Here is a 16,488-nt window from a genome sequence, read left to right on the forward strand (position 1 = left end):
CTGGCTCCCAGCCCTACTCATTTGCTAATCAGTGGAAGTGGGAGGTGACCTAACACTCAGAGAGAGTTCCAGTCTCCAAACTAGGAACTAAGAGAGCCCTCAAATGTTTCACAGACTTACACTACGTTATGAGAAATGGATACTCGTGTGTCAAATTAACATCAACGTACATGTTCATAGCCCTTAAAACTGCCAGAAGGCATCTGAGCGTAGGATTTTACTGGGTTCACACCATAAAGCGTTCATTGCTTGAACACTGATGGAGTGCCAGGCCCTGAAGCAAGTCCTTTACATGCATTGACTCATTTATTCCACACGACAACCTTATATGAAGCAAATGTCATTCCTCCCTTTCTTTTATGGATGAAACTGAGCCTTGGAGAGTTAGACAATTTGCCCATGGTTGCATAATTAACAAGAAATGAACTCTAGCCCTTTTGTCTCCAAATCACGTGCTTTTTCTTCAATGCATCACTGCTCACCCTGCAGAGGTGACTGAAGACAGACACTCTCTCTCTCCACTGTTACTCTGTTTTTCTTCTCCGTGAAGAGCTGTCTCTATCCCCAAAACCAGGGCTGCAGCAGCAGCTCGCATCTGCCCAGATGTGCACGGAGATGACGCTACAAGCCAAAAATGTGCACAACACATAATGCAAGCAAGGGATTCGTGGTGTGGGTGAGAATTTCTACATCCTGGTAAGAGAAATCAGCAACCCAACAGAAAGGACAGGTAAAAGATATTTAAAAAGTAATTTATAGCAAAGGGGAACACAATTGGCTAATGAATATACCAACAGATGCTCAGCCTGTTAATCAGGAATGTGAGATACAAAGAGATGCCCCGATTTGCCAATTACACTGGAGGTTGATAACATCCACTCTGGGGATGTGGAGAGGCACACGTTCTCCCGCTCCTCTGATGGGAGGGTTCACAGAACACTGCTTGGGGCAATGTGCCAGTGTCGGCACTTAAACGTGCTTCCTTCTCTGGTCTAGCAATTCCCTTTCCAGAAGTCTCTCCTACAGAATTACTTGCTCATGAACAAAGTAGATAAGTCATAGGACATCGTTTTTTATGATAATTAAAAACTTGAAAACAACCTAAATGTGCATCAATTTGAGAATATTAATTACAGTATAATTAATTGTTACATCCATAATAAGGAATATTATTTAGCCATTTGAAGGATGACTTAAGTGACAAAAGAAAGCTAGTAAGTTGGTACAATCTCTTTGGATAACGACATGGTTGAGAGGGTTGAGGGGGAGCAGTTTTTACTCTATATACTTTTAAATTCCTTGAATATTTTATGATAAGCCTACATTACTTTTACATTTATATTACTTTTATGGTTATAATTTATAGTTATAATTAAGTCAATGTTAGATGTAACGATTGTAAAATACACTGGCCACACGGGGACATTTGTTGACTGCACACCTCCTAAGTCCCTCCCTGCTTCCTCTTAATTAGTCTCTCTCTAGATATTCTCCAAAATTCTTGCTAATCACTGATGCCAAGTTATAGGCAATCCATTGCTTCCAGGTCTTTCTCTGCAATCTGAAAATTATCTATGATGCTCTGCTGAACATAGGACCAACTTCTGGTCTTTTCTTCTTTGTGGCTCAAAACCTCTGCAAAAGCTTTGGAAATATAACTCATTTTATTCTAAACCATGTTCTTGGGAAGAATTCTCTCTCCTCACCCAGTGAAAAAACAGAAAAGCCGTATAAAGATATACATGTTTTTTCTCAGCCTAAAATTCTTAACATTTTCTTTTCCGGATTACCTTTTTCCCTTTTCCTCTTGTGTTAATGATTTTTGGTCATATTGCTGTGTTTTTGTTGAAAACCTCTTCTTATTTTTGTTTTTAGACATTAGTCACCTGTAAATAAGTGCAGCCATATGCCATATAATGCCATTTCAGTCAATGATGTACCATATATATGACGGTGGTCCCATAAGATTATAACAGAGCTGAAAAATCCCTACCACCTAGTGACATCGTACCTGTCCTAACATCATAGCGCAACAAATTACATGTTTGTGGTGATGCTGGTGTGGACAAGCCTACTGTGCTGCCAGTCGTATAAAAGTATAGAGAATACAATTATGTACAGTACATAATACTTGATAATGATAAATAAATGGTCATGTTAGTGGTTGATGTATTTACTATATTTTTTATCATTATTTTAAAGTGTACTCCTTCGACTTGTTAAAAGAAAAAAATTAACTATAAAACAGCCTCAGGCAGGTCCTTCAGGGGACATTCCAGAAGAAGGCATTGTTAGCAAAGGAGATGACAGCTTCACGTGTTATTGTCCCTGAAGAACTTCCAGTGGGATAAGACGCAGAGGTGGAAGACAGTGATACTGATGACCCTCACCCTGTGTAGGTCTAAGCTAATGTGTGTGTTTGTGTCTTAGTTTTTACCAAAAATTTTAAAAAGTTAAAAATGGAATAAAAACTTTTAAAGTAAAGCACAAAAAAGCTTATAGAATAAAAGTATAAACAAAGAAAATATTTTTGTACACCTATACAACGTGTTTGTGTTTTAAATTAAGCGTTATTACGAGTCAAAAAGTTTTTAAAAAATTAAAAGGTTTATAAAGTAAAAAAGTTACAGTAAGCTAAGGTTAACATATTATCAAAGAAAGAAAAAAATTTTTTATGAATTTAGTGTAGCCTATGTAATACAGTGTTTCTAAAGTCTACAGTAGTGTACAGTAACATCCTAGGCCTTCACATGCACTCCCCGCTCACTCACTGACTCACCCAGGGCAACTTCCAGTCCTGCAAGCTCCATTCATGGTAAGTGTCCTATACAGGTGCACTATTTTTTTATCTCTTATACTGCATTTTTACTGTGCCTTTTCTCTGCTTGGATATATTTAGATACACAAATACTTACCATTATGTCACAAGTGCCTACGGTATTTAGTATGGTAACATGCTGTACAGGTTTGTAGCCTCAGAGCAACAGGCTCTAGCATGTAGCCTAGGTGTGTCGTAGGCTGCACCATGTACGTCTGTGTGAATACACTCGGTGATGTTCACGTGAGGACAAAATCACCTAACAATGCATTTCTCAGAATGCATCCCCACCGTTAAGCGAGGCATGACTATACACACATACATGGATAAATAAATACAATAATCTACACAGTCAGGGTCCATTTAGAAAAAAGAAACCACAGTAGATGTTTCAATGTTTAATACCAGGAAATGTTTACATAGATGTTGGAGGTTGAAAAAGCCTGAAAGGGCTGTGGAGATAACCCAGAGATTAGCAAGTGCAAAAAGCGGCTACCATTCTTTAGCCTGAGGGACAGAAAGGAAGAGGTAGCTGCCAGAACCCAGAAGCTGGCAGGAGAGCCTCCCACCTGCCACCCCAGCTGGCGCAGGCGCTGGCATTTCTGAAGACATGTGGTGTGGCTGATGGGGGGAGGCCAAGCGCAGCTGGAGGCCAGCGCATCACCTGTTGCTGGAGAGGAAGGCCGTCTCTTCTCCCTCCCCTCCTTCCAGGCTCTCTCCAATGTCTCCCATTGGCAACAGTCAGCTGGCAACGACAGGTAAGGAACGTGGGCTGCAGATCCCAGTCCTGGCACCATGGAGCAAAGTACCAAGGAGTGAGCTTGGAGCCGAGAATCGGTGGGTGGACATCCAGCCTGTGCATAAGGTTTTTGCAGCCCGGCTCCTGGGCCTCCCACTCCCAGCTCCGGAGGGTGTCTTTGCCCCTGCAGAGCCTCGTAGAAGCCCACCCTTCTCCCAGCCGCTCCCTGCTCCAAAGTAACACATCACCTTCCCTTTCCCCTGCCACTTCGCTGAGATTAATCTCACCCAAGCTATTGAGAAAAAGAAATCTGATTATATACCTGATGCAACTCAGACTAATGTTAATTTTTGTTTCACTGTTTGTCTTTTTGCATATTTCTTAGCAATCCAAAAGATTCTAATGAGAGGACTATGGAAGGGAGATCTTTTTGAAGAAAAGAGCTTTCCAAGGGCACGAGGGAGGAGTTTTCTGCCACGCAATAGCAGTAGAGTCAGAACGGGGCACGGTCCTTCTAGAGTGCCCGGTGCTCACCCGAACCCCCACGGGAAGCAGGCCCGGCAGTCACGTCCTTGTGCCATTTACTGCTCGAGCTGGACCTTCGCTCTTTTTCCACAATGTGCTGACCGTTCCCTCCCTTCCTGTCTTGTCAGCCCTTCTCTGTCCACCGTGCATCCACCTGATCCCCACTTGCAGATCAACCACAGAACCGACGCTGGAACCGAAGCTCGGCTGGGGCAGGGGAGACTCCAACCCTGGAGGACACAGCCTGGGGCCTCGCAGAGAGGCTGGCGGTGTCCTGTGACCGCAGTCCTCCTGCCTGAGCTCCGACGTGGCCTCCACGCCTTCTCTCTAGACTTGGTACCAACCTTTCTCTTGTCTGTCTCCCTGGAAGAGACATAAAATCCTGTATCTGGGGCCTAGGGGTTGAGACTTCCACATGGCTCCGCCGCCTCGCTGTCGGTCTGGGCATCCCCTGCTCCTGGATTCTCCCACTGGCTCCAGCTGCTGTCCAGCACACCCTGCTGCTCGCTGATCTGTTCTTGCCACGCCTGGGGTGTCATCTTCACCCACGAGCAGTGACCAGTCTGCCCCCAACCACATCCCCGTGGTGGGTTGACTGCCAGGCCCTGTGCAGTGAGGGTAGGGGACTCAGGACCTTGAGCTCAACTGAGAAAAAACTGTAAATGTGAGGTATTAAGTATACTGGTATTCTAAGAGAACTAGTATTTCTAGACTATTCCAGAAGAGGATACGGTGCTTTTACTTCATAGACACGAGTTATGCTCTTTGAAACGGGAGAAGCGATCGTGATTTAGGGAGCTCCGAGTGTTTTGAAGCTCAAACTATCCTGGTAGGCTGCAGGTCCAGGGAGGGCAGTGAGTTTAATTGAGCACCTCCTGTATGCCAGGATCCATGGGGAAAGATATGGGCAATAGATGCTGGAAGAACTCACCTTCTGCTAGGGGAGACGGAGTGGCAAACCAGCATCACAATATGGTGGCCTGAGGCACCCCTAGAAGGACACGCTGCACTGGGGAGAAACACCAGGTAGGGAATGGAGAGCTCCATGGGGGTGCAATGAAGCTATTAGAGGATGAGACTGGAGGTGGATGGCGGAGGATGGATAAAAACGCAAAGGGAGGAAGTTAAAAGGTAGACAGGAAGAAGAAGGTAATTCCAGGCCAAGGAAATTCCTGCTCTGTGATGCCATCTTCCTTCTGTCTCCACAAAAACCTTGATCACTGAATTATCCTCTCTCTGACTCTTCCTCCTCCTGTCTCCTGGCTCTTTCAGCCTTTAAATGAGCCTCTCCTATATAATACCATTTAAACAATATAATTTAACAAATTAAAGTTAAATGAAATTTTAAAAGACCCTCCCCATGCCCTTCTGTCCTGTGTCTTTAATGTTTCTTTCCCACAGAATGAATGAGCATGAAAGCGTTGTCATGATAGGAATAACTACCCTAACTTATATGTGGCAAGATGTTGTCACATACCACTCACAAACCCACTGTCTTCTTAGCCTCACTCCTAGGAGGAAGAAGTCCTAAAACAATCACATATCAAAACTATGTTATGAAAGATGATCAATATGAAACACCAGGTGTTTCTTTGGTTGAAAGTGCTGCACTCTGGGGAATTTGGGGATGAGTACCCGCCCTCCCAGTGTGGAGCTCAGAATGGGACCACTGGCCTTGGTCTTGGGATGGGGCCAGCTGGCCTCTACCACAAGGAGTAGTAACATAATGGTTGCAGGATGCCCCGAGAGAGCTGAAGGCTAGAAAAACTAGGAGAGGAGAGGAACAAGGTAGAAGAGAGAAGTTCAAGCAATATCTATATGGGACTTAAGTGTAAACAGATAACACCCTAACACATACGCTTACATTAAGCTCAGCCATTCTGGGGAAATGCTAGGTATCCCCTGTGGTGGACACCACTAATGTTCTCTAATATCCACTTCTCCTCCTGAGCACTTATCAGCCCCCTTGTAATTAGGTGAGGCCATGAGGATAGTTCCAGCCAGGGGCTATGTGTAGAAGCAAAGCCTGCTGGGGATGGTCCACTGTCTCTCCTACTTTCACAAAGACTAAGGAGGCTGTGTGTTCCGGCTGTGTGTTCCAGGTGGCAGGGACAGGATGAGGAACCTCTGTCAGCCTGGACTGCTGAGTGACTGTATGGAGTACAGCTGTACTGTATAGTGATGCTTAGCATGAAATAAACATGTTTTGCTATGCCACTGTATTTGGAGGCCCATTTCTAACCAATCACAGCATAAACCAGCCTAGCGTGGTTAGCAAACATAAAACTTTAGCCAACCAAAATTTCTCATTGATGCTCTCTGCCCTGCAGGCACCAGTCCCTGGGCACAGACCCCACAAATAGAGATAGAGCCCTCTGTGAGGGGTGGGGGCTCTTTCCTTAAAGAAAAGGGAGTGGCCAAATGCCTGGGGCTTTGTGCGTGCTACACACTGCATTGGTGATGCAATCCTAGCCTAGTACCCTAACCGAGGAGGAGAAAGCCCGGTGCCCCACTTAGAGGGAAGACTTAAAGCTATGGGCAGTGCAGGAAGATAGGAACTTCACAGGGCAAAGGTGTGTGCGTCGTCCAGCATGGGAACACTGCTGAGATTACAAAAATTAAACCCAGTTAACAGGGTATCAAGCTGACATTACAAAGGTCACACGCTGTGGAAGCAGCTATTGCCCTTTAACTCCACAGTCCCTTGATTGATATTTGTGACTGGATGCTTGGCGAGGATCAGACATTAGAATCAATCTAGGTGCAGCTGCTCTGGGCCAAACGGCCAAGGATAATCAGGGAAAATGATACCATACACTGATATATTAAGTGGAAAGAATTGCTCAGCAAAATGGACTAAATTTTCTGATCTATCTTCTAAGCCACTAATTCTTTTTTAGCTATATCTAAACTGTTTAATCTAAATTCCAGTTTTTAGCTGTAATTATTGTATTTTTCACTTCTAAAAGTTGTACTTAGTTGATTTTAAAACCTGTCTGGTCATTTTTGTAGTCTTTTCTTCCTTATTCACATTTTCACTTCTTATTTAAGTACATATTAAAGATTTAAATACTTCACCCAAATATTTTATTAATACATTCTGCAACCAATAATTGCAATATTTGTAGTCCAAGGTGGGGAGTTTAAACTGTTTAAGCCATTGCAAAGCTGAAAGATAATTCTTACATCTATGGCCTGATCCATTGAATTGACTTTACAACATAACTCCTCCAGAGCAGTGTTACTTACATTATCAAATTCTTGAAGAAAACTTGACTTCTAACAGTGTATTCTCTTTGTAAGTATGTTCATTCTTTCTGCTTTAAGTCTTCTATGATATTTGTTCACATGATCTATAAGGCAGTATTATGAGAATTCATTAATAATTGTACTTATATCCTTTAATGTTTAATTTCTAATAAAATTTCACCATGCATTTTTATGCTATGTGGCATATTGTTTCATTTTTGTATGCATTGTACCCCCATCACTATGAAATTTTCTTTATCTTACTGTTTTTTGTTTGCTTGTTTTAAATTCTTAGTCCAACATTAATATTGCTACTCCTAATTTCTAGAAAGGCATTGTAGTGAACATGCCTCAGTCATACTTAAATCCAAATTCAAATCATGGCTCCGTGATTTATTTACGAGTTTGTATTAACCCCTCTGGGCTTCAGTTTTCTCAACCATAGACTGAAGTTAATAATGCCTGCCTCACATAACTATACAAATGTCATCTGTTCATAAATGAACTATTGTATGAAAATTGCTGGCACACCATAGATACCCAACTGATTGTAGTTATTTTTGTTTCCCCAGTGCGTCTGTGCCCTTTTGCTTTCAATCTATGGTTTCACTTTAGGCATATCTTTTGTAAACAGTATATCATTAGCTTTTTAAGAGAAAAATCTAAGCTATTTTCATTTATTATAATAATTGCTACCTTTCTCTTCATTTGATTAATTTTGTTTCCATCTTTTGCTGTACAGACTAAGTTTCTTTGCATTTGTCTTTTGCATTGATATGAACAGTTTTACTAATTCCATTAGTGGTTACCCTAAACATTCTGAAAATTTTTTTATGATTTATATGATTTATGTTTTATGTGATTATCAGAATTACAAACAAAATAATGTAGTCCTTTTATGGACTATAAGTAATTTAATGCTTTTTATTCCTCTACATCACATCCCCATATTTGGAGCTATAATTTAATTCACTTATTTCATTATTTTGTTTTGCATTGTATTTTACAACTATATTTACACTATCAATTTACTTTTACATATTTCAGTTGTTTCAACGTGAGAGAGGAAAAGCAGCTTCTGACAGCTCAGAGCTGGCCTGGCACTCACAGCTAGGCCATGGTGTTCTCCTGTTGAACATTAACAATTCCCAAATCTCTGACATCAAATGAGGTCACTCTGTGATCCTGATAAGTGAGATACTGTAATCATGCCTGAGCACGGTCAAAAACAAATCATGGTTGGGATGTGGCAAAGTTATAACATGTAACCAAAATGTTTGTATCCCCATAATTTCCTGAAATAAAAAAATTTAAAAAGAAAGTCACTGTGTAAATCGTAACAATGATTAACAAAATCCTTCTTATGGCTAACCTGATTGCTGCTTCTTCCCAGTCCGCCCACTCCTTACTGAAAAATTGATACCCAATTGCAAAATCACCCTCACTTTTTTTTATTATTTCAAAACATTTAGGAGGTACAAGTTTTGTTACATGGATGAATTGTATCATGCTGAAGTCAGGGCTTTCAGGGTACCCCTCGTAGTGTACATTGTACCTAATAGGTAGAGATCACCCTCACTTTCTGACAGCACCCAATCCACCTTTTGATCCCACCTAGATTCTCATGGGTGTGTGGCTCTTCTTACTGGAGGCGGATGTGTTCTAAAGAATGTTTTTACTGTTGGTGGGATTTTAAACAGTGTCAGTTTGAAGGCCAAAAGCTGCCCTGATGGATGATTTTGCAAATGTAACCCTGCCTCCAGCTCTCACGCCCCTATATTTCTGAACTGGCAGAGAAGGGATTGTTATTTACAAGTGTAATTACTTTGACTCAGGAGAATCTTTTATAGAAGCAAAACTTTACATCAGCATTTAATGGCGCTTCCTCCTCCCCTAGACCCTCTGCATTGCCTTTAGGGTATGTTCCTTCTGGATGCTTTTGCCCTGTCTATTCTCCTTTGTAGTGCATGGTTCTGAGAACCGAGAACACTGCTAGCTGGACTGTCAGCCCTATGAAGACCTGGGCCCTGGAGCCTTCTCCTGTGCCTGGAATACAGCTGACTCATAGTTAGGTGAGGGAGGAAGGAATGAATGCTTTTCTACTCATATATCTCTATAGATATTTTAGATGAAAATTGGAAAATGACCCAGTATTTTGTGTTGGGCCCATAATATTTTATCTTGATTTTTTAAAACTGTACAACATTGGCTAATTTCTAGACATCAATAATTTTGTTATTTACATCAATAAAAAACACTTCTAATATTTCTATTTTAAAATCTTGACTGCATTATGAAATGAAAAGATCTTGACAACTATGTAAAAAGATAAATATGCACTGGAAAGACAAAAAAAGAAATATATCAAAACATTGGCAGCAGTTATCTTTGGGTGACAGATCTATGGATGAATTTTATTCTTCCTTATATTTTCTGTATTTTCCACATTTTCTAAAGTGAATATGATTGCATTAAAATGATGGTTAAAATTATTTATTTGCACATTCATGGCAGAAAAAGAGAATGTCTAGATATTGATCTCTAAAACATTTCTCATGATACAGACAGGCTCAAATACTGTCATAAATGAATGTATTAAATAACACTAACAAGTCAAAACACGGTCCTGTAATGTTTTTAAGCCAAGTTACCCTAGAGGTAATTGATCAGCAGAACCTCCCAAAGAGTTGACAAAGCCATTGATGTGAAGAAACAGTGAAACCATAACAAGGAACAAGTCAAGACGTACCTGAAGCAAAATGACACAAAATGGATGTACTGTTCAGTATGGATGGAAGTACCAGGGTGAGGAAAGGAGACCATAATCCAGGGCAGCCTGCTGTACGTCTTTGCCACTTACTTAACCCCAACCTTCCACTGACAACACTCTTCTCCCACAGTGGTCCTCTTAATAATATCACCACTCCCTTTGGCTACGATTGTAGGCAAATAAAAAGACTGCATTTTATCACAATTTAAGAAGGAAGAAATTCATTTCTACCACTACTATTTGTTGATGCTAAATTCTTGATTAAAATTCTTAATTCTATCATACACACACACACACACACACACACACACACACACACACACACACACACAGCAGATGGTTTCTTGGTTTTGTTCCTCCACCCCAATCTATATCCCCTCCCTAATAACACCCTGAATTTCCAACCTTCCCACAACTGTCAGCTATGTGCTTTGGGTCACATTCAGTTTATACCCAACCATAGGCCATCCCAGGGGAAAAAAGAAAACTCAATCATAGTCAATGATGAGATGTTTCTAGGATTTCTGGAAAAGACATGCTCTTTTAGCCTGTCCTTGCCCTGTTTGGAGGGTCTGAGGATATAGGTGTAGAATCACCATATCCTGCCAAGAACCTGTACAGGCTCTCAGGGTAAAACCAGCACTGGAAACGGCACAGTGGAAATAAGTCCTTGCTGACAATGTGTGAACTATAGGATCTAGATTGATTCGAAGCTAGACTAACATCAGTAACATCAGTCAAAAAATTTTCTTTGCTGCTTAAGTCATTTGAAGTTAGGCTTCTGTCAAATCTATCTATTAAATTCCTGATTAATATATAAATAAAACACTCTTACCTCAGCAAGTTTACTCTGAAGTGACAATTATACAAATACATTTTAATAAAGAAATGTACCAGGTGCATTCACCTGGTGATCATTCACCAAGCAGCACATTTATGATCTGTGCACTTTCCCATATGGATGTTATTCTTCAAATAAGAAGAAATGCTGTTGCATGTGGTAAGCCACCTATATACAAATCACATTGTTTTCTAATAAAAAAAGTTTGTCAAATAGCCCATCAGATCAGAGTTCTAGGCTCAGCTGAGGACAAAATCTACTCTTAAGCTTCTTGTACCCAGGTGGCAGCTCAACAGATATTTATTAAATAAGTAAACCTTGAAGTTTGAAACTATAAAGAAAAACAACTCTGACTTGTAGGGGACTTACAGTCTGTAAGGTATGCAAGACAAAGAAATAGTCAAAAAGTGAGAATAGAAAAACCAAGTTATGGTTAGAAATGGATGAGACTAAATTTGATCTGCTCTTAGGATAAAAAGCAAGAATTTATGTGAAAGAATCAGGAAACCCTCAGGTGAAAAAGATCCCACAAAACTCCCAAATCGTATTTAGTGGTAGTGGTAGAGAATCTCATAAATGTCTCAGGAACAAAACACATTTTGCATTATGCTCAAACTAAGGCATTTTATTAGCTGGGTTTACAACTTAAATAATATCTTGGTTACCAAAGTAACAGCTTCTACTAATTCCATATTAAGCTTTCAAAAGTTTACTTGTTGGAGGAGGGACATTCTTAGGCTCAACACAAAATATCTTCATTATAACCTTCAGCAGATCTTTTCTTATCGTTAACTAAAAATGTGCTCAAGTCAAATATCAACTACCTTAAAAACCCAATTTGGTTACTTTTTCTTAAAACGTGCAGTATAGTTGAATGAAAAGAGAAAACTGCAAATATTTTGTGGTTTGATTGAAAGTAGAGTTCATTTCATGATGATGCAATATCTTGTAATACTATTTCTGATACTCTTCATAAATCCCAGGAAAGTAAATCCATTTACTAACATTTCAAAGAGAATGCCGGTTTTTAAATGAAAGGACAATATTAGCCTTTCTTTACCAGTTGGCAACTTGAAATTTTTGCAGGAGTGATTATTAACACTTTTTTGCAGCTAATTATAGCTTTAATTTTCCCTCTCAACTAAAAAAATATCAATTTCACATTGTTCTTTTGACTGAATAACTGGATTCTTTAAAACAGAGGTTAGCTATTTCACTGCATTTGGACACCATAGAAATTCTGATCCATCATTCTTTTATCTGTAAAGAAAAACAAAGACATTTGCTATAATTTAATCAATCACATTATAAGAACAACAAAAAATGACAGTGAAATCATTATATCGAGAGGAAATGTTTTTCTTTTTCCTGCAATTTTCTTCCCTCTCTAGTCATGCTATTTCTAAGATTTACTATAATCTCTACATAGTTTTCCACAAGAAACTCTATATTATTTTTATAATGCTCCTTTACTAATAAGAATGCCTTGACAAATGTGCTATTGATGACAGTGATCTGAGTTAACATTTACTAAATGCTTTATAAATGCCAACTACTATACCAAGTGCTTCATATGGATCATTTCATTTCACAACTCTAGAAGGTAGATTCTATTACCTCATTTTTATACATTAACTGAAGGAGAAATATATTTATGCTGCTGTAAGTTGGTGGAGCAAGAACATAAAGAGGCAGTTTAATTCTGAGGCTGTTCTCTTCACCTCCATTCTACAATGCCTTCTGCATATATTTTACATAAATGATGTACATAAAATTTCTTGGTGCTGTAGAAACTTAAAACAAGGCTGGGCATGGTGGCTCATGCCTGTAATTCCAACTCTTTGGGAGGTCAAGGCACGAGGATTGCTAGAGGCCAGGAGTTCAAGACCAGTCTGGGCAACACAGCAAGACCTCATTTCTACAAAAAAATTCAAAAAATCAGCCAGGTGTGTCGCACACCTGTAGTCCCAGCTACTCAGGAGACTGAGGCAGGAGGATCACTTGAGCCCAGGAGTTTGAGGCTGCAGTGAGCTATGATCACACTACTGTTCTCTAGCCCAGGCAACAGAGCAAGACTCTGACTCCAAAAGAAAAGTTTTTATACATGTAACTGAATTTTGATGTAACTTAAAGCTCCATGTTCAGAGTATATATCCAATGAAATGAACTAGTTTTACAAAGAAAACAATAATAAAGTAATGAAATGTCCTTTAAAATATCACAAGATTCATATCAATTATGATAATGTGGAAGAAAACTTAAAGTACTGAAATTTTTCGATTCACTTCTGGCTATTTTCTCCAAAATTCAACTGCACCTTACATTATATAATAGATATACAGAAGCATTATTGTCTTAATGAAACTTTTAGAATAAATCATTTCACATGTACTCAGAGCCAGTTATTTAAAGAAAAAATTAATGAAGTCTCTTCTATTAAACACCACTACTTCCAATTCATTTGACTCCTAAAGTCTATACCTTATAATTTGGATTGCATAATTACAGACCTATTTCTCAACAGATTTCCTTTAATTTTGAGCAATATCTCTATTAAAGAATATAGTTTATAAGTCTCACTATGAGAAGGTCTAAGACCAAAAATTTTCTTCCCATCATTCTTTTAATTTTTTAATATAAATTTTCATTTCATATTCTAATTCCATGACTGTGTTTCCCTTAAGTCATAATATCTCAATACTCAACCTTAGAAGGTAAAAAAGAAAAGACATCATAATCACGGATAATCAGTCACTTTAAAATACCTCAGTGACGACACCAGCAGCTATTGTGGAACCACCATAACGCAGCATAAACCTCCCCAGCTCTTTAAAGTCTTTGTATAGCTCAAGGGCGATTGGTCGCTGTGTCTGCAGCTCTACCAGTGCATTCTGGCCTTTAGTCAACAGCCTATTAAGAAAAAAAAAGGGAACAAGCAGGTATATGACAGAGATAAATAAATGTAATAACAACAACCGAAAAAATAAATATTTCACATTCAATTGACAAATCAACCTAGTCTTTCAAAAACCAAAAAGGAAAAGATTTTTTTAAAAATGATAATATATGTCTTTGAATTTTCTGGGTTAGTTGAAAGAAATGAGAGGAGTAAGCCTAGATTTAAGAAACATTAGGTACTTCACATATACATTCTTATCTTCCAAATACAATTCTACCCCTTGGAGGATCACTGTAGCCTGCAACACCCAGAGCCCCTCCTGATCACATGTTCCCTTTCATTCCCTCAAGAAATTGAGAAGTTCAACTACCTTATAAAGAGAATGATATTAAGGCTTAATCCTATATAGAGACATTTGCATTTTAAAAATGGAATATAATTATCTTGTGTCTTTCCTAGTAAAATTCTAATTTGTGGCATATGTATTAGGAAATTATCTTTAAAGAGGACAATCTCCTAGTGCCAAGACTTACCCTATGTCTTTCCTAGTAAAATTCTAATTTGTGGCATATGTGTTAGGAAATTATCTTTAAAGAGGACAATCTCCTAGTGCCAAGACTACTCTAAATCAATCTCAATCAGCCCTCCCTGCCTCCCTCCCTCCCCACGCCACCCCTCTCTCTCTCTTAGGAATAATGTCTCGTTATCAGGGGTTCAGGACAACAACCAAGTAAGAAGCTTTTCCACAATATGATACTTGTGTGATATAAAGGGGGATAGGGCACAGGCCAGACTGTATATTGTTTCATACAAATAATAAGCAAACAAAACTCCCTGTGTATGAGTCCCACCCAGACTTACTGAAAGAGGCAGAACCCAAAAGGGGACATTTTGGAAATGTTCTCTAATTTAATTTTGATGTACTCTCAAAGGATAGAGCATAGAAATCATAAACTGTCTCCCTGAAAGATTAGTTCAGGGACAAAGCCAAACAAGTTTCTAAAAAAAATATACCAAAATTTCCAAATATTGGCTTTGGATGATTTCAGCCCAAAGTTCAATGCCTTAGAAAAGAGAGCATCTGATATACTCATGACTTATGTTTTATTTAGTTTCTATAAAGCTCAATCTGATAAAGCAGTCAAGAGTTTATGATGTGCCTGAACTGGAGTGAAGGAGAAAGGACAAATGGTGTTGTGCAAAATAAGAGGCAAGGACAAAGCTACACATAAGGCGACAGGGAAAACTAATGTGAGAACATAAACCCTAGCATCGTTGAGCTAGAGTTCTGTAGCAGGAGCAGAGAGAGGAAAACTCAGGATTAGATACAATGAGCCAATTTCAGATTGAAAAGTCTCCAAATCAATTGTCTGGGTCAAATCACCTGGCTTCTACACCAAAAAATAGAATTTATGCAAACCAACTAACTGGGTTAGAATCCTCCCTCTGCCACCTGTGAACTGGCTCTGCGTCGCTTTGCTAGCTGCTTCACACAACTGCTGAGAATAGCAATCATTTGAAAGCATCCACAACAGAGTCTAGAAAATAGTGGCTCTCAAGAAATGTTAGTCATACAGTTGTATCACGTTTCTCAGCACATTATGGCAAACACTCATGCTGGAACCTAAAGACTCAGGTTAAAATAAGGAACCACCTGCAAGAGAGGTAAGTAGCCCTCGCCTCCTAACTAACAGAGAAACAGCATGGGTTTAGAGCACTGTGAGATTCTCTCTTCCGCTTGCAGCCAACCCATTAACCCACTAACCAACCACCTTTGGCCTCTTCTGCAGGTGCAGAAGATAAGGAACACCCAAGGACTGAAAAGGGGGGATTTTGGGTGGGATTCCCCATAGGGTTGAAGTTGAGGAAAACCCCAAAGCTGAAGCAGTCAAGCCAAACTCTGATTAGCTTTAAGCTGAATTAGGGTAAGAAATCTGTGTTTTGTAATATTCATCTCTAATCCTTTGTATTTTGTCTTTATTTACAATATTTAGTATCTTAGGAAGTACTTCCTTTGAAAAATCCCAATCTTGTCTCAGCCAAAGGGGAGTTGTCCACACCTAGGATCTGGATATTAATGGTACCCAGAGGGGACCAACATGGTGGTGGATCACCTCAGCATAAGGTTCCAGGTGAACTTCGAGCAGAAAGGAAAATACTTTCCAGGTGGGAAAATACCAGGCACTACAGAGCGTGGCGTAGATCACTTTCTTTTTAGCATAGGGAATGATCACATGAAGGAGGTGACAAGAAAGTTAAGCAAAAGCATGCAGCTGAAACTTGCAACCAGTGGCTACACGTAATCCAAATTCACCTTTAAAAATGTAGGACTAGTTTTTGAAATGCCCTCACTTTTACATCACTTTAGGTATCTAGGGCTTGATATCTACATACATATATATATAAATTTATATTTACATTTATTTACAATTCACATCCCCCACCACCACACATAACAGAAATTACATCTAGTACTCATACCTAAACAGGAACTTAAATATTTGTTTTTATGTTTTTTTAAATCTAATCCTTAAAAAAATAATTTCTGGAACAAGTAAAAATGGGTTTCACTTACCACAACACAAATACTATACAAATGAGTTAATCTGTAAGGAATTTGCTTAAACTGTTTGTGTTTATGATTTCT

The 16,488-nt window shown here is 39.3% G+C and overlaps 1 protein-coding gene across 2 annotated transcripts in view; it reads right to left on the reverse strand.

Moving 5' to 3' along the window:
• Positions 1-11,546: 11,546 nt before the first annotated feature.
• The window catches only part of HBS1L (HBS1 like translational GTPase), an 89,011-nt gene continuing 84,069 nt past the window's right edge, over positions 11,547-16,488 (reverse strand). For both annotated transcript variants that reach the window (XM_045544407.1, XM_045544409.1), the window contains 2 exons: positions 13,708-13,852; positions 11,547-12,202 (listed from right to left, as the gene is read on the reverse strand). In XM_045544407.1, coding sequence (XP_045400363.1) covers positions 12,191-12,202; positions 13,708-13,852 — 157 coding nt within the window. In that variant the 3' untranslated portion in view covers positions 11,547-12,190. The remainder of the gene's footprint in view (positions 12,203-13,707; positions 13,853-16,488) is intronic.

The sequence above is a fragment of the Lemur catta genome, chromosome 2 (assembly GCF_020740605.2).
Source record: "Lemur catta isolate mLemCat1 chromosome 2, mLemCat1.pri, whole genome shotgun sequence".
NCBI classification, from domain to species: domain Eukaryota; kingdom Metazoa; phylum Chordata; class Mammalia; order Primates; family Lemuridae; genus Lemur; species Lemur catta.